At 44.8% G+C, this 19,235-nt stretch overlaps 1 protein-coding gene across 1 annotated transcript in view; it reads left to right on the plus strand.

Moving 5' to 3' along the window:
- prkd1 (protein kinase D1) overlaps positions 1-19,235 on the plus strand; it is a 576,249-nt gene that overhangs the window by 432,842 nt on the left and 124,172 nt on the right. Inside the window, exon 3 of the mRNA XM_086003420.1 lies at positions 1,729-1,860. Coding sequence (XP_085859546.1) covers positions 1,729-1,860 — 132 coding nt within the window. The remainder of the gene's footprint in view (positions 1-1,728; positions 1,861-19,235) is intronic.

The following is a 19,235-nucleotide window of genomic DNA, read 5'->3' on the forward strand; positions in this document are numbered from 1 at the left end:
TTCATGATCAAGTATTTTCAAAAGACCTTTGACAAATGAACGGCAGCATTTTGCCGCGTCCATACTTTCGCCATTCATCCTGAAAAAATTCACTGGGGAGAGTCGTCCTTTTTAAGGGTCAACAGGATGAAAGTATATATGACTTTGGTAGGAGGGGCAGTGCTTTGTTTCGAGAACGTGTTTGCGTCTCTTTCTCCAGTGCTGCAGAAGAGCTTTACAGCATCATCATATTGTTTGAGTCCCGACAAGATGCTCTGAAAACTTACATGTATTCTAAATACGAATGGATCTTCCGTGGCATTGTACAGGGATCAGGGTTTTTTGCTTCTGTGCTCACCAGCCCCTCACCTCACCTCACTTTTCTCCCATTGACTTCAATTGGAGGGAAGTCATGAGCAGGCCAGAACCAAGTGTCAACTTTAGATGAAGCAGGGTTAAAGGGATTGGGGATAGTTGGACCAGGGCGTGCAGATATATTCAGTCCCCATTTCAAAATTAGACATTCTGTTCTTTTTTTTGTATAATTCAGTTATTTTATGTTATTAGTTATAGATAAATAGCAAAACTTAAGAGTCTCCTTAACATTCAATACCATGACCTCTGGCGAGTTCCCCACTGGTCCCCCCCCCCCCATTAACATATGGGGGTCACCAATGACTGGAAACTCAACTGATTCAGTCACATAAATGCTTTAGCTAGTAAGTCAGAGGCTGGATATTCTGTGGCGAGTGGCTCACCTGCTGACTCCCCAAAGCCTTTCCACCATCTACAAGACACAATTCAGAAGTGTGATGGAATACTCTCCACTTGCCTGGAGGAGTGCAGCTCTAACAACACTCAGGAAGCTGAACACCATCCAGGACAAAGCAGCCCACACGCCATCCACCACCTTAAACATCCATTCCAGACATCATTAGCGTCGTGTGTCTGCAGTGTGTACCATCTACAAGATGCACTGCAGCAACTCACCCAGGCTTCTTTGCGGTACCTCCCTAAATCCGTGACCTCCCCACCCAGAAGGACAAGGGCAGCAGGTGCCTGTGAACACCACCACCTCCAAGTTCCCCTCCAAGTCACATACCATCCTGACTATGACATATATCGCCATTCTTTTATCATCTCACCATATGAAATCCTTTTTAATTCATGTTTTGACTAATTTTGTGTCCATTAAAGAAAAATGTGCCAATCAAACAGGTCTAAAAGTTGTCATTCACTGATTAGAATCACACATTTTAGTTTTGGTGCATCTCCTAACATTTCTCTGATGCTGACAGCACTGTACACCAAACGTTGGCATCAGGCACTCCTAAACTGAGAGCTGCAGCATAACTATTATTCATCAATATCATTTCTTCTTTTTAACTGAGCACACAAGAGTATTCCTGCTGTACAGCACATTATTGTCATTTCTCAATGGAGCAGTCTTTTCCTTTCAGCTTTGAGTCTTTGTCTCCTATTTCAACAGAGGCAGTAACCCAAATGATGTCTTTACTATTATAACACTCCAATTTATTCAACATGATTCAATAATTAAAACTGTTGTTTAATTTAGAAAAATGCCTGCACTTCTTTTACTTTTCTTGACATCACACTCCACTACAGTGGATGTAGGAAACAGTTATGAAGCCTGTATAAAGCAAAGTCCGTTGACAAATTAATGTATTGTATACAATTGCAGTTCACCTTGCATGGTTCCTAAATCCTTCTTCTGTTTGTAATGTGCAGCTGCTGCCACATTTGAAGATTTCCAGATTCGACCACACACCTTGTTTGTCCATTCCTACAGAGCTCCTGCATTCTGTGATCACTGTGGGGAGATGCTGTGGGGATTAGTGCGGCAGGGACTCAAATGTGAAGGTAAGCTGTACTTTGTTAAGATATCCAATGCCAGACAAAACAGAAATGATACGTAGCCTGTATCATGTATTTTTCCAGTAACCTGCTGCCCCTGAAAGCTGTCAAAAGTAAAGCTCAAGGCACAGAATAAAACTGCGGGTCCTATGTTACTATCTTCATTATATTTTCACCCACATCACACTAAACTGAACCCTCGTGGTGTAACATGGTGCCAGCCATCTGTTATTCCCTATGTGATATAACTAGGGCTTCTGCATTTCCATTTAAGGGCTCAATGTTCTTTCCACCCCTCCCCCCCCAACTCCGTTCCCTGACTTGAACCTGTCTGCATTTCTGGGTTCATATCATTACCCTAGGTCTGACCTTTGTCTGGTGGCCATCCACCCATGGCAAGACCTGGGGGGAGAAATTAATTATAGATCTGCTTGGGGTGCTAACTTTTAAAAGTTGAGAAAATTAGCGCCAGGCGCTAATGTTTCTCAACTTTTAAAAAATTTGGTTTTCTGCTCCAGGAAGGAAGTGGAGCGCTAAAACAAACACACCACTTCCTTCCTGGAGCGCAACAGGCAGCAGGTGGGGTGGTAGGTGAGCAGCGCTGCACAATGGGCCGTGCAGCGCTACCGTATTGGAAGACTCCTTCCCTCCCTTAAAGGGAAGGGCCATCACTGCAGGTTCTGCAAGAGGGAAACTTACTTCGTCCCCAACGGCAGCCGCGATCCAGCCCGACCAGCCCGCTGCACTGCAGCAGAGAGCCGGGCTGATCGATGGCTGGTGAAGAAAGAAAAAAAACGGAAAGAGTGTTTCAGATTTTTTTTCACCTACCTCAGCCGCCTCACCTTAAATTATTGCCCCCGAAACGCCCGGCCTCCCAATCAACATTTCCTGCAGCTGTCGGTGTTTTCGCCCGGCAATGCTGCAGGAAGTGGTCATCATGGGTGACTTTAATCTACATATAGATTGGGCTAACCAAATTAGTGACAATACTGTGGAGGAGGAATTCCTGGAGTGTTTACGGGATGGTTTCCTGGACCAATATGTCGAGGAACCAACTAGAGATCAGGCCGTCTTAGACTGGGTATTATGTAATGAGAAAGGATTAATTAGCAATCTATTTGTACGAGGCCCCTTGGGTCGGAGCGATAATAATATGATAGAATTCTTCATTAAGATGGAGAGTGAAGTAGTTGACTCAGAGACTAGGGTCCTGAATTTAAATAAAGGAAACTACGATGGTATGAGGCGCGAGTTGGGTAGGAATGATTGGGGAATATCACTCAAAGGGTTGACGGTGGATAGGCAATGGCAAACATTCAAAGACCGCATGGATGAACTACAGAATTTGTTCATCCCAGTTTGGCATAAAAATAAAACAAAAAAGGTGACTCAAATGTGGCTAACAAGGGAAATTAGGGATAGCTTAAGATCCAAGGAGAGGACATATAAATTGGCCAGAAAAAGCAGTAAACCTGAGGATTGGGAGCAGTTTAGGATTCAACAAAGGAGGACAAAGGGATTAATTAAGACGGGGAAAATAGAATATGAGAGTAAGCTTGCAGGGAACATAAAAACTGACTGTAAAAGCTTTTATAGATATGTGAAGAGAAAAAGATTGGTGAAGTCAAGCGTAGGTCCCTTGCAGTCCGAATCAGGGGAATTTATAATGGGGAACAAAGAAATGTCAGACCAATTAAATACATATTTTGGCTCTGTCTTCACAAAGGAGCACACAAATAACCTCCCAGAGATGTCGGGGAACATAGGATCTGATGAAAGGGAGGAACTGAAAGAAATCAGTATTTGTAGGGAAATGGTGTTAGGGAAATTGACGGGATTGAAGGCCGATAAATCCCCAGGGCCTGATAATCTACATCCTAGGGTACTTAACGAAGTGGCCCTAGAAATAGTAGATGCATTGCTGATCATCTTCCAACATTCGATGGAATCTGGAACAGTACCCATGGATTGGAGGGTAGCTAATGTTACTCCACTATTCAAAAAAGGTGGTAGAGAGAAAACGGGGAATTATAGACCGGTAAGCCTGACATCGGTAGTGGGGAAAATGCTAGAGTCCATTATAAAAGATGTAATAGCAGAGCACTTGGAAAACAGTGACAGGATCGGACAAAGTCAACATGGATTTACAAAAGGTAAATCGTGCTTGACTAATCTACTGGAATTTTTTGAGGATGTAACTGGTAGAATAGATAAGGGAGAACCAGTGGATGTGGTGTATTTGGGACTTTCAAAAGGCTTTCGATAAAGTCCCGCATAAGAGATTAGCGTGTAAAGTTAAGGCACATGGGATTGGGGGCAAGGTATTGACTTGGATAGAGAACTGGTTGGCAGACAGAAAGCAAAGAGTTGGAATAAACGGGTCTTTTTCAGAGTGGCAGGCAGTGACTAGTGGGGTACCGCAGGGATCGGTCCTTGGACCCCAGCTATTCACAATATATATTAATGATCTAGACAAGGGAACTAGATGTAATATCTCCAAGTTTGCAGATGACACAAAGCCGGGTGGGCATGTGTGCTGTGAGGAGGATGCCGAGAAACTCCAGTATGATTTGGACAGGTTGGGTGATTGGGCAGAAGCATGGCAGATGCAATATAACGTGGATAAATGCGAGGTTATCCACTTTGGTGTCAAAAACAGGAAGGCAGATTATTATCTGAATGGCAATAGATTGGGAGAAGGGGAAGTGCAATGAGACCTGGGTGTCCTTGTGCACCAGTCGCTGAAGGTAAGCATGCAGGTGCAGCAGGCAGTTAAGGCAAATTGTATGTTGGCCTTCATAGCAAGAGGGTTTGAGTACAGGAACAAGGATGTCTTGCTGCAGTTGTACAGGGCCTTGGTGAGACCACATCTTGAGTATTGTGTGCAGTTTTGGTCGCCTTATCTGAGGAAGGATGTTCTTGCCATGGAGGGAGTTCAGCGAAGTTTCACCAGGCTGATACCTGGGATGGCAGGAATGACGTATGAGGAGAGATTGGGTCGATTGGGCTTATACTCGCTGGAGTTTAGAAGAATGAGAGGGGATCTCATTGAAACTTATAAAATTCTGACACGACTGGACAGACTAGATGCAGGAAGGATGTTCCCAATGGTCGGGGAGTCCAGAACCAGGGGTCACAGTCTAAGGATAAGGGGTAAGCCATTTAGGACAGAAATTAGGAGGAATTTCTTCACCCAGAGAGTGGTGAACCTGTGGAATTCTCTACCACAGAAGGCAGTAGGGGCCAATTCATTAAATATATTCAAGAAGGAGTTGGATATATTTCTTAAGGCTAAAGGGATATGGGGAGAAAGCAGGGACAGGGTACTGAATTTGGATGATCAGCCATGATCGCATTGAATGGCGGAGCAGTCTCGAGGGGCCGAATGGCCTACTCCTGCTCCTATCTTCTATGTTTCTATGAAAATGAATTTCGGGTCCGGGGCGCTACTGGGGTGATGTGCAGCCGAATGATGTCACGATCTCTGGGTGCAGGAGATCGTGGCACGAGGGGTTACCGCCACCGCAAACTGCCAGGTGAATTTCGCAGGCAGCGGTAACATCGTCGCGCCCGGGCAGAAAGTACTTAGGGCCTTGTTATCACCCCCCGAGGAGCTAACGGGAGGCGCTAAGGCATCGAATTTCTAGCCCCTTATGTTTTGAAGCAGGGCAAGAAAAGCCAGAGAGACCTTCATGGGACCTTTTGGCAGCTGTCCAAAAACAGTGGCCAGAAGGCTTTCCATCTCCTAGATCCCATACTGCTGGCCCTGTGGAAGGAAGAGATTTACCTGATTGGCCGCAAACATCTGAACTCAGACCCTCCTCAAATCCTCTGACCTGAGAGGGCTGGGCACAAGAAGTAAGGCCCGTTATCAGTGTGTTTGGGCCTCTGACAAGCATAGACCCAGGAAACTGAGGTGGGAGGCATGATTATGTCTCTTCTGTGTCATTTCCATATTCTTACCATCCTTACAGCCCTTGCAGGCACAAACATTCTGTCCCCTCAGGGGAGGCAGCCCCAGTGCAGCATAAAGAGGAAGGAGTCTTAGCCTCATGGGTCTTCAACCCTATTACCTCTGCTTTTCACTCAGGAAATAGTGCACAATAGAGGAAAATTGCTCCATATATTTTTAGGATCAAATAGACAATTTAAATCACTGTTTATTCTGATGCCTACTTTAGACTTTTAAAATTAAAAAGTCAGGAATAATTAATAAAAAGTGGGCCTTTTGTGCTAAGTATTTAGTATTTGTTGTGTATGTACCTTTAAGAGAATAACTGGTCTCAGACTGCAGTATCGGCAGTGACCACCCCTGTATAAAAGGCGCTAGTGAGCCTCTGTTGTTTCAGTTTCACTATTGACTTCCATCAGTAAAGACTTATTTTGTTCCACTCCTGCTGTCCGTGTCTCAATTATTCACGGATGTAATGCTGGCGACGAGCAGATACGAACCTACCTACAGTCTGCACCACCTCCTGGGATCCATTCCTACAGCGAAGTGAGCAGAGGTCGAGGCCAGAAAGAAAAGAAAGTAAGAAGCAGTAGAAACGGGCGTCGACCGTGGGCATCCGCCCTGTGTTGCGGAGTTGAAGATTGCTGGAGAAGCTGTCGGAAGCGGGGCCTGGTTCCTGTCGACGGTGCTTCAGCTAATCAGGCTGGTGGCAGGTAGTGCACTGATCCTTCCTGGGCTACGTCGGTCGCGAACTCAAGCGGGTGGTTTGCAATGGGGCCGAGCAGCGTTGTCGGGAAGAAGAGAGAGAGAGGGTGGAGCACACAGGGCGCGGCCGGTGCTACGAAGCCGGGCTGCGTATACACCCGCGAAGAGGGAGGCAAGAGTCCCACAGGGTTGTTCCACGACAGGAAAATAATTTTAAAAAAATTAAACGCGCAAGAAACCGCGGAAAGCAGCGCTAACAACAGCGGGGAAGAAGGCAAAGCGCGGGAGGCGCCATCTTAATCAGCGGGGAAGAAGGCAAAGCGCGGGAGGCGCCATTTTGTTAAATCGGGGAAGAAGGCAAAGCGCGGAAGGCGCCATTTTAGATTTACAAGATGCCGAAGACTGGCTGTATCACTGCTTTTGATAATACAATAGAGGACTGGACCACGTATGTGGAAAGAGTCAAGGTATATTTCGAGGCAAATGAAGTAGCCGATGAGAAAAAGGCATCGATATTGCTAAACTTAATGGGCGCTAGAACGTACGGCCTATTGCGGGACCTGATTACTCCAGCCAAACCGAAGGCGAAGAGTTTTAACGAAATTGTTGCTGTCCTACAGGAACACCTAAACCCTGCACCGCTGTTGATAGCAGAAAGATTTAAATTCCACAGGAGAACTCAGCATAAAGATGAGAGCAATGCTGAGTACCTTACGGAACTACGCAAGCTATCAAAGCACTGCCAGTTCGGAGCAGGACTGGCAGATACCCTACGGGACAAATTTGTCTGTGGACTCCTGAGTGAAGGAACACAGAAGAAGTTACTCTCAGAGAAAGAGCTGACGCTAGATAAGGCTTTCAGCGTGGCAGTATCGTATGAAGCAGCAGCCAGGGGAGCTGCAGAAATTCAACAAAAACCACAGGAATACGGCACCCACGAAATGACACGGGGATTTGCAAAATGTTATCGCTGCGGCAGAACTAACCATGACCAGAAGGACTGCTGGTCCAAAGACAAAATATGCAGGCAATGCAGGAAGATGGGACACATTGCACGAGTTTGCACGTCTGGGAAGAAGACTAAGCGACAACAAAAAGGCTACTAAGGAACCGTACAAGAAAGTACAAAAGATGACGGACAGTAGTTCCGAAGACCAGATGAGCGACAGTGAATCCGGGAACAGGAGACTAAGCTGTCTCAAACTTCACAATGTAATCGCAAAAGAGGATCACCGAACCATTTGGGTCACCCTCACGATAGCAGGGTCCCAAGTTAAAATGGAATTGGATACAGGATCAGCGCTAACCGTCATGAATCGACGAGACTACGAGCGGCTATTTTCACACATACCCTTGAGAGAGACATCCATCATCTTGACGACGTATACGGGGCAAAAAGTATACCCCAGAGGAAAAATAAGGGTGTCTGTCGAATACAACGGCAAGAAAATACGGAAATTGTATCTCTACATACTGCCAAATGGTGGACCACTGTTATTGGGACGGGAATGGATCAGGAAGATAAACTTAGATTGGCACTCCATTCATGCAATGACGGTGGACGGTAAAAAAGATGAAGACGTCACTCCTGGACAATTGTCAACAATCTTAGCTAACGCCAAAGAGGTATTTCAACAAGAACTGGGCACTCTTAAAGGCGTAACCGCCTCGATAAAAATAGAAGAGAATGCAGTTCCCAAGTTTTTCAAAGCAAGACCGGTACCATATGCAATTCGCCCGGCCGTCGAGGCAGAGCTGGAGAATCTGGAGAAGGCAGGCGTGTTGTCTAAGGTCGACTGGAGCGAGTGGGCGACACCTATCATTCCTGTCATGAAGAAAACGTTAAGCAATAAGTCCGGGGAGCCAAGGAAGATTCGCATCTGTGGGGATTTCAAGGTGACGGTGAACCCAGTCCTTCACACAGTACAATATCCTCTTCCAAGGATAGAAGACATCTTCGCCTCACTGTCTGGAGGGAAGCGTTTTACAAAATTTGACCTAGCACAAGCATATTTGCAGATGGAGGTTGAAGAATCCTCTAGGAAGTATCTCACGATAAACACTCACAAAGGTCTTTACCAGTATCATCGATTGGTATTCGGAGTAGCATCGGCTCCGGCGATATGGCAAAGAGCGATGGAACAAGTCCTGCAAGGGATTCCGGGGACTCAGTGTTACTTGGACGACATCCTTGTGACAGGTGAAGATGACAGTGAACACCTTAACAACCTATAACAGGTGCTCACTAGACTACGGGAACATGGGCTGCGAGCCAACCGCCCCAAGTGCGAATTTTTTAAGAAACAGATATCGTATTGTGGCCACGTGATTGATGAAGAGGGGTTACATAAGTCCCCTGACAAAATTGAAGCGGTTGTTAAGGCCCCAGCGCCTGAAAATGTGTCGCAACTGAGGTCATTCCTCGGATTGGTGAATTACTATCATAAGTTTTTGCCGAATTTGTCGACAATTCTGCACCCACTGAACGCCCTGCTACAAACGGGGGTAGCATGGAAATGGAGCGATGATTGTAAGCGTGCCTTTCTGAAGAGTAAGGACTTAATCACTTCAAGGGAAGTATTGGCTCACTACAACCCAGCACTGCCGATCAGACTGGCGTGTGATGCGTCTCCCTACGGCATTGGGGCGGTACTGTCACATAAATTCCTTGATAGTTTAGAGAGGCCGATAGCTTTTGCGTCATGCTCGTTAACTTCTGCCGAACGTAACTATGCTCAGATTGACAGAGAGGCCCTCAGCCTAGTGTGGGGGGTGAAGAAGTTCAATCACTACCTGCACGGTCAAAAATTTACTCTACTAACCGATCATCAACCTCTTGTCTCCATTTTTAACCCTCAGAAGGGCGTACCGATAATGACAGCACAACGGCTGCAGAGATGGTCCCTTTTCCTAGGGGCACACCAATATGACATCGAGTACAAAGGAACTAAACAGCATGGAAATGCTGATGGATTGTCACGCCTACCGTTGCCGACGGTGGAAGAAGAAGACCTTGCAGTGGATCCAATGGAGTTATTCCACTCGACCATAGTCGAATGTCTCCCTGTGACGAATGCAAACATAGAAAAGGAAACACGGAATGACCCGACACTATCACGGGTCTATGATTTAACGGTGAAGGGATGGCCAGCACATGGCGAACCACTGCTGCCAGCATTCTCGCTGAGAAGAGAACAGCTGTCAGTGTGCAGAGGAACCTTGATGTGTGGATCCAGAGTAGTAATTCCACCTAAGTTGACGGATAGAGTGCTCAATGAGCTTCATGAGGGTCATCTGGGTGGGTTAAAAATGAGGAACTTAGCCAGAGCATTTGTGTGGTGGCCGGGAATCGATAGAGAAATCGAAGAGATGTGGAGAACCGGCAGTTTCAGAATATGAATGAAAGGCCGACCAGGAGTTTTAAGATAGGTCAACCAGTTTTGGCCCAGGACTACCGCACTGAGAAATGGCAGCCAGGAACGATTTGTACACGACAAGAACCTCTCATGTATACCGTGGACGTTGGGGAGAGCATTGTAAGACTCCATGCTGACCAGATTCTAGAGTCACTGGAAAACGTCAACTCCACACCACGATCTGATACACCTGGTAATGAAATCGACGTTCCAATTGCAGCTACCGCAGAACCGATAATATTGGAAGCAGATGAACCAAACAACGACATTGATCCCAACTCAACATTGCCAGAAGAACCTGATACCCCAAAGAGGCGTTATCCAGACAGGATCAGGAAGCCTCCTGAAAGACTGAACTTATAATTGCTTAAACTTAACCAATGTATCTAGCAACCGTAATTGTGATTGTAATTAGTTATCATTTAGTTGTTAAATGAATGTTATGTACTGTTTATCTAAAAGGGGAGGAATTGTTGTGTATGTACCTTTAAGAGAATAACTGGTCTCAGACTGCAGTACCGGCAGTGACCACCCCTGTATAAAAGGCTCTAGTGAGCCTCTGTTGTTTCAGTTTCACTATTGACTTCCATCAGTAAAGACTTATTTTGTTCCACTCCTGCTGTCCGTGTCTCAATTATTCACGGACATAATAGTATGTATAAATCAATTTTATATTTTCTCATTCTTATACTAGCACCAGCCATGAAGATAGTTGTATTCAGCTGATACTCTTGTCAATTGACTGATAATATGCAGAAATGAAAGGGACACCAATCCCTCTTCCTTCATTCAATGTACAGCTGAATATTTTGCTTTCTTCTTGACCTAAAGTGCGAGGTCCCATTGGGATTGCAGAGCAGCACTTTATGTTGACCACAACAGCCATTTAATAGTACTGAACAAAACTACTGAAAATGCCATTGACATTCAGCAATTCAATCTTGGGTATGATGGCCTTGAATCTTTTCAAATATCACCCGCTCTCCTGTGGTATTGTTCAGTGAGTCAGAGGACAGAGGTGTTTGTGCCATGCATCAGTTAGCATGAGGGCCACCGATTTACTGTGACTGAATAAGACAAGTTCCATTTTCAGTAAATGGTATTCTGTGATTTACTGGTACTTCCGAGTGAATTCCATGACTGTCCATTATTCTGTAAGCACCATAAACTAGTGGCTTTATATTCCTTTAGCTTTCTGTTTAATTTTTCTCCCTAACCAGTTTTAATGCTGAGAATACATGGCAAGATAGTATGCAAGATGTGCCAGTTGGAGGTTAGATATCTAATATTTAGCAGTAATGGCAAGGCGAGCATGGCTCAGCTGCATTAGGGTTAGTCCTAGGCTTTAGAAGCACTGGGAATGGTTTTTGGCTTTAGTAACACTGGGGAATGGTTATGGGCTGTGGTGCCATTGGAGTGGGGGTCCTGGGGTTTGGCAGCATGGGACAACTCTTTGCTTTGGCATCATTGTGGAGTGGGAACCTGACGTTTGTCGGAAGGGGACGGAATGCAGGCTTGGCTCACTGGTGGATCCCTGGTGTCTGTCCACAAGGAGCAGAGGGCACTGTAGGGCAGAGGCATCCCAGCTTTGGCAGCAATGGTTTGTAACTTTCTAAATGATCTCTGCAAACATAAAATTTGGTATTTGTGATTGGTTCTTAAAAGTGCATCTTTGTTTCTGTTTGTCCCTCGATCTCTGTCTATTTGTGTTTGTTGGGAGTCAGTAATTAGTGTGTTTATATTTTGTAACTATCAACAAAATACAAGTGCTAATGAAATGATAATTAGAGACTTTCTGTTTTTATCAAAATTCAATTAATTTGTTTATCTAAAAAGAAATCCAGTTATAATGAGGACAGACACTTTTGAGTTTCTTTTTCTCTCTCTCAGCTTAATACATTTTCTGAAATTCATGCAGTATGATTCAAATACCAACTAAAGCTAAAACAGGTTTGTAATTAGTACAATCTTTCATTTTTTTCTTTCTCTCTCACATGCATTCTCTCCTTAAAATGTCAATACAAATTTTAACTGAATAAAACTTATGAAAATTGCTTTCTAGTTTTTCTTCAAGTAATTTTGAAAAAAAAAAAAAATTTTTTTTACAAACCAGGATAGAAACTTCTTGTTATTTGTCTAGCTAAATGCAGCTGATGGATTCTTGGGTATTATACACACTGCACATGCTCAGACTGCAGGGCCTATCTTCAGGTAACAGAGCCACCACTCGCGACAAAAATATGAAATTGAAGCCCAGGCTTTTGAGAGACTGAGGCCTTCAAGGAAAAAAATAATAAAGATCATAAAAGACACCAAAACAATTCAATTGCTAAATGTAATCATGTTATTTTGAAATAGGCATTCTCTTGTTTAAAACCTTATTTTGAACACTGGACCATTCAGTTACTGAGATAAAAATTGCAGATTACATTTTTTTGTAAAAGTGTTTTGAGTGACTCAATTGGTTCCTTAATGACTAGTGATGGTAAAAGTTGACATCGGAAAATTAAATGGGAAATGTGTGTATAGGAATTTACAATGAGAGAAGACTTAAAATCTTCAAAACAGGAAATAGGATTTGTAGACAGAACTTGTGTGCCGATGTAAACTGTTTAACATAATAAGATACAATCTATATTAAAAGAACATGAACATGTGAGAGAGTGCTGCAGAGTCCCTTCAACAATTCAGATCACAGTCGCAGCGAACACTTTCCCTTTACCAATCACACCCCAGAACTATGACCTTCAAACTATCAGAACCTAGACTCAAACCAGAGACATGTAACTAAGGATGAATCAAATCCAGAATGATCACTGTCGTATCATTTCTGATTGATGTGCATTGTAGCTCCAGCTGAATTCCTGACTCAGTTAGATTTTTAAAATAAAATTTGTGGCTGCTACAACAAATCAAGTGTTAATACAGCTGTGGAGTGGTGAGAAGGAATTCTGAAATAAAACAACATTAGCAAGGGGCCAGGAATGAGCTCATAGAGGAAGAAAAAGGTTTTGGAGGCAGAGGTAGTAACCTAGGAGAAAGCAACAACCCCACTTCTGATCACCACAAGCTTAACACCAGCAACAGGGAGGGATAAAAGCCCAGTCCGCATAAGTCACTGAGAAACATCACAAGAAATCAATTGGTATGGATGAAAACGTTTAACTTACTTATAAGCTAGGTTTCCCTTTGTGGGAATCTGAGGAAAGCTGATAGTGCCAAGAACTCCAAAAACTAAATTTGAGTTATGAACTCATTTCAAACCTGTGAGTTACCTATACAAGGGAAGGAAAACATTTTGAAGTACCAGCACACTTTGCACTTACTGTTTAAAAATAATCTAAATGTTTGCATTACCTAATGAAAATGAGAATATCTATGTGTTATTTAAAGTCTTGTGTATGCATGCATTTCCTATACACATTATCCTTACTTGCTGTGTCGTACTTTTTATAATGGAACACCAGTATATCAAAATGTCACAAAGAAAAACCTTATGTAAACATTTATAATGGGAAAAGCCTAGATCAACATTTTATCATCACACATTATTAATGAATCAATTGATTCGCTCAGTGATTTGGGGAATTTTTTCTGCCATTTTTCCTCTATAATTGAAATTTGTAATGTACAAAATAAAGTTTACAGCAGAATAACACGATCAGCAATGACATATTTCACAATGCAATGATTACATTTGTCCATCGTGTCATTTGTGTCTTTTAACACCTTTGTTAAAGTTTTTACACAAAGGCCTCAGCATCTCCCAAAAGCATGGGGTTAGACTTCATATTTTTGTCAAGCTGTGACTGTTGGTTGAAATTAAATTCTGCTGTTTAAGCATGAGCAGTGTGTACAATTTCCCAGAATAACATCGAATTAGCTCCAACAGATACAATGCTTCTCTTTACTCTCTAATAATAGCATGTGATTACTTAAAAAAAAAAAATTGGAGAAACAGAGGACAGGTTTCAAAAGCTTTATTCAGGTAGTTTATATTAAGTGATTTTTTAAAACAGAGAGGCTGTGTTTGTGCGTGAGAGAGAGAGAACAGCACTCCACTTCAAACATGACAGACTGCACTGATTATGCAGCTGTTTCAGCTCATTCGTCTTTGAACCAAATAAATCTATAAAATTTGGAATACGAATGTATACAATAGAGCAGGGATAGACTAGCTGGTCTATCTAGCTTGTCGTTACTTACACACTGTATCACTGCCCCCAGCAGGTGGGGGGAGAGAGGGATACTAGGGGTGGGGTGGGGGGTCAGGGGCTCAGGCAGGAGAAGAGAGGGTGGGGGAGAAATTCGGTTGTTAGCGCCACCGATTAACACCTAAAGAGGCCGAGAAGTGGGGCGCTAGCCAATTTCCGGGCGGGCGCAAAGCGCCTAGCGCCTTGCCCCATAGTGAGCATGCATTTAGCGCCGGCGCTAAATCTTAGCGCCCACTCATGGACGCAGGCTGATTATGACGTCATTTGAGTGTGCAACGCCTTTTGGGCGCCCCGGACCGGAAATTCAGTGGCGCCCCCCTCCGTAGCGCCTGGCGCTAATAGTGACAGCTTACCTGGGCCGGAGGAGCGTTATTTAAAGGGGACTGGTGTGGTTTAAAAGCGGCAGCCATTTTTGGAGCACAACTTCCTCGAGAGCTACAAAGAGTTGCTGAGCTGCACACTGAGAGCCATTTGACCACTGAGCCAGTGCAAGCAGTCGATCTTCAGCCTTCTGACCATCACCTTGCTGTTGGTGAGCCTTGACAGCGGGTAACCTTCCTGTGGGCACTTATTATGGGGGCTGCATTGGAGGGGAAAGACCTGCTGCTGAATCATCTGGAAAGGGCACTGAGATGCTGGGAGAGGGGGGCGGGCATGGCCAGATGGAGGAGGGCCAACAGACATCGCCACAGCAGACCTTACGCTGGCAGGGTTTTCCGACAGCAGTTTTCCTACATGAACATGCCGGAGGAGCAGTGTGTCAGAAGGCTGTGATTTAGAAAGGAGGTGGTGACTGAGCTGTGCCAGCTGCTTCAGCCAGATCTGCAGCCTCAGATAAGGTGCAGGACATCTCTGTCGGTGGCTGAGAAGATGGCTGCTAGCCTGAACTTCTATGCGAGTGGCTCTTCTCAGGCTGCGCGTCAGAGGCTGATCAGACGTAGCTTCTAGGCCCCTCTCACGGAATGCTTGCTGCCATTCCAAGAACAGGAATGGAACCGGTCTGATACCCCCAAGCCTGTGAAGGGCAAGATGCATGTAACTAGCAGGCATGGCCATTGTAAATGAAGAAAGTGTTTCATTACACAAAATGTGGTTCCTTCAAACATGAGAAAGCTATGGCAACAGAAAGCAAAACTAATACACTGACACATAACTGCCTCGCACACCCGGGAGACTGTCCAAAACATAAATCACATTCCGACCATCTTCCTTCGCCTTGATTCCACTGCGCCAACCAAAGCATCCAATGCCCCATCAGTGAGGCGTTCCACCCTCTGCCTCACCCTTTCCATGTCTTGCTAGGCTGGTGCGCCACAGGTAGGCTCCCACCGCTTTGAAGGCCTACAAGGCAGTGAGTGTGTCTGGTGATGCCAATTGACCTGCCCCTTTAAGAGCTGGCCGGCGCCAGTGTGTCTCAGGGAAAGTGATTATTGACAGCACCCTCGCTGCGCCCCACCGCCGCGAAATTGGGTTGCGCCGCCGGGTTAGCGCCTTAAGAGTAGCATGCAGCGCCTGATTTAGCGCCACAATCACCTTTAGGGGCGCTGCAACCCAAGATCGTGCTAGGTGGCGCTAAATTGCGCCTGGCGCTAAACTTTGCGCATCGCCAGGACTAGCGCCCCAAACGCAGCTATACCGAATTTCTAGGCCGGTGACTGGGGCACACGGTGGGCGTAGGCTCAGCACTTCCTGCAGAGCCCAGAGCAGCAGCTCCCGCAGTGAGTGGGAGCCATTCTGAGAGAGGAGCAGCCAGCAAACGGGTGAGTGAAACCTGGGGACCTTACTGCAGGTAAATAGTGAAGGATTGTTTCCACTGGTAGGCAAATGGGGAATAAGGGGATGGAGACTAAGGATTCTCATTGGAAGAACCGGGGGAAGGAAAGCATTTGAACTGAGGGCTAGCTCATGGGATGCTTCACCACAAGTGGCTGTTGAGGCAGAGACTAGAACATCATTTAAAAGGGAATGGGATAAGTATTTAAAAAGGAGGAATATAAAAGGATCTGTGGGCAATGGGCTTATAGGAGAGTTTAACGCCATGTCCAAGGCCTTTAAACCAAACACCCATTGAAATTGGGTGTCCAGTGTTACCAGGCAACAAGCACTGCGGATAAATACATTTGAAGGGCCACAGAAAAATTAACTTTTAGCTGTACTGAGGCCATTTCAGGTCTATTTATCCGCTTGTTTTCTTCTGGCATATATGTTCATGTGAACCTTTGTGGCCAATTATTTACTTAACCATTGCAACCATCAATGGTTCCCAATGGGAATCCTCTGATGTAAGGCGCTGGGTGGAAGGAGAAAACCGCAGAGGGATGGCAGCCAGGTTGGAATGCATGAGTAGTGCTCTGTGCCCATATTTGCAGGCATTGTTATACCAACCTGGCAATAGCTGTGGGGAAGTGTCTTCACAGGGTCCGGGTTAGCACAGCCAATTGCACAGCTTGCTAATATGGCACAGCAAATTACAAAACTAGTAAACAGTGGCTTCAAGCCTTCATTCTTGCTGTAACTTCATAACCTGATGCTCTTTCAGCCTTGGCAAAAGTTGCTGATCAATTAAGATACCATTTGAGTCTTTCTAAAGGCTTTCAGCATTTTTGACCCCCATTGTGAGATTCCACAGAACCCCCCCCCCTCCCCCATTTGACCTGGTCTGCACGTGGGTCTGTAACTAATGAGACAATCCCCAAGCCAAATGTATATAGTTAATAGTAATATATTTTTGTCACACTGTTTTCAGACTTAAAGTCCATGTGCTCAACTGCATTAGATATACCTCAAGTGGATGAATAATCTAAAAGTTGTAGCATATCTAAAGCAAACCTACCCCTACTTCAATGAGCAGGACTCAGGCAGCGGTGCTGAGGAGCCAAGACTGAGTTGGCAGTGCCATTGGGCTGAAGATATGTCACACATGCTGGACGACAGGAAGCATTTGGACATACTGGGCAGTGAGAAAATAAACCATATTTACAAGTGTCATATTCACATGGGAAACTAGACTATTCTGGTCCACAGATCAGTCTACAATGGGTGCATTGCACCTTTAAATCACCATTGGTGAAGTAGTTGCCCCTCCACTACCATTAAATCAGTGCTTCTAACTAGGTACAATAATACTTCAGAAAATCTCCTCTGGTTTAAATTGCAATTAGTTATCACAGTACAGTTCTCTACACTTTCAGTTATGAAGGTGTGGAGCTCCTTATGGGTTACTTGCTAATCACACAGTAATTTTCGTGCAATCAAGAACTGAAGAACTGAAAAGAGCTGCCTGGTGGTGCTCTCTCATAGTGCACAAAGGAGAAGGTCTTATGCTTTCAACTAAGAAATTTCACAAAGGTATGTATGAGTCCCTTGTGTTTTTCTTTCTGGTTGGACAATTCATCTATCCATTTTTTATTTCAAGAATCAGAAGTTCTATTCCTAAAAGGAACTAATTATCTTTTACAATGATGTCTGTATTCCTCAGTAGGAATGGTTGTTCATGGAAGTTCATCACTGTGCAATAGATACAGGGTATGACAACCATTTGTGGCATAGGCACATAAAAACATCAGGTGTAAGATCAGAGGCTCTTAGATGATATTTAACAGTAGTTTAAGTGCTTTTCTTTCATGATGATACAGATAGTGAGCAGCCACACACATTATACAATTGATTTGAATCCTGTACTAATACTCCATAGATTAGAATAGAATGGCTCACTGAATGACTCAACATTCCACCCCTTCATTTCATCAGTGCATTCTAAGGTATTGGCCAGGAAACCTTTTGGCAAAGAAACCTGCTTCCTTTCTCACATTCACCCAGTGATTGCAACAGAGAATTGAGCAGAGGCGGTTGTATTAGTGGCCCATCCTTCAATTCAACTATCTATGCTCAACTGCCCATGACAATACATGCAGAGATCCTTTATTGCTTCAAAAATGACTCATAATGATGCTACCCATAGTTTAAAAACACAACCGCCCTTCAGTTCTGCAGTTCAACTCCACGACCTCGATATTTACACGGAGGGAGTGGGGGCGATTTTTAGTGGCTGGGAAACCCAGAAATACAAGGAACGTGGACATCCAGCCAAATTTAAAAGCAGGACCTCATTTAAAATTTTTTTCTCTATTCCCCCCCCCGGCAGCCAGACAGATTGAGAGATTGTGAGGCGGAAATGCCTGTAGCCAGGGGTAGATGGTAGCAGGGGGGAGATTGCGAGGGGGAAAGAGATCACGGTGAGGGAAGAGATCGTGGGGGAGAGATCACGAGTCAGCATTGGGCCCCCGGGGGGGTGCTGAAGTTTGGATTGCGGGGCACTGAAGATCTGATTGCCAGAAGCTGAAGATCGGATCGGTGGGGGGGGAGGTCAGCTGATCACACTGAGGAAGGCAAATTGCGGAAGGTAAACTTGATGGACCTGGTGAAGCACTCCTGCTCCTCCTGGCCCACATGCAGTGCTGAAAAAGCACTTAGCTGCTGGATCCGGCAGTTCTCGCCTCCCTTTAGCTGCCGGGTTTCCCAAGACTTGGGAAACCCGGCCTGCAGCCATTAAATCCACATGGCTGCTAAAATCTGAGGCAGGCAGCCTCATTTAAATGTTATAATTCCTGACTCGACTCTTGAGATTAGTTACTCACCTGACCCCCAACCCGCCCCGATAAACCAGAGGTAAGCGCGTTTGCGGCTGGGTTGGGGTCAGGTTTCCCATTTGTAAGAATTTATTTCCCCATCTCGTCACTGTCCCGGCTGCCCTGGGGGGTTAAAATTTCCCCCTACCCCAACCTCCCACACACACATTTCCTACGGTCTCTGTCCAACACTAGCTAAAAGGTTGAGTGTTATGCTATATAGTACAACAGTCAGAAAGCACGCCATCAACACCTAGTGGCAGATAATCAATGCTACATGAACTCTCCCCTCCCACACCCCCATGATATTTTATTAATAACAGCAAGATAACTTAGGGTCAAATACTGCACAAAAGTCACTAAGTAGGATTCATTGCTGAAGGTTTTTGATGTCTTAATTTTTTTTTTACAGCCTACCCTCTTTTAGACAGCTGGAAACTTCTGATTTATGACTTTTACAGTCAGT

Source organism: Somniosus microcephalus, chromosome 12, assembly GCF_052327205.1.
Source record: "Somniosus microcephalus isolate GS21.2 chromosome 12, FLI_Smic_1.0, whole genome shotgun sequence".
Taxonomy (NCBI): domain Eukaryota; kingdom Metazoa; phylum Chordata; class Chondrichthyes; order Squaliformes; family Somniosidae; genus Somniosus; species Somniosus microcephalus.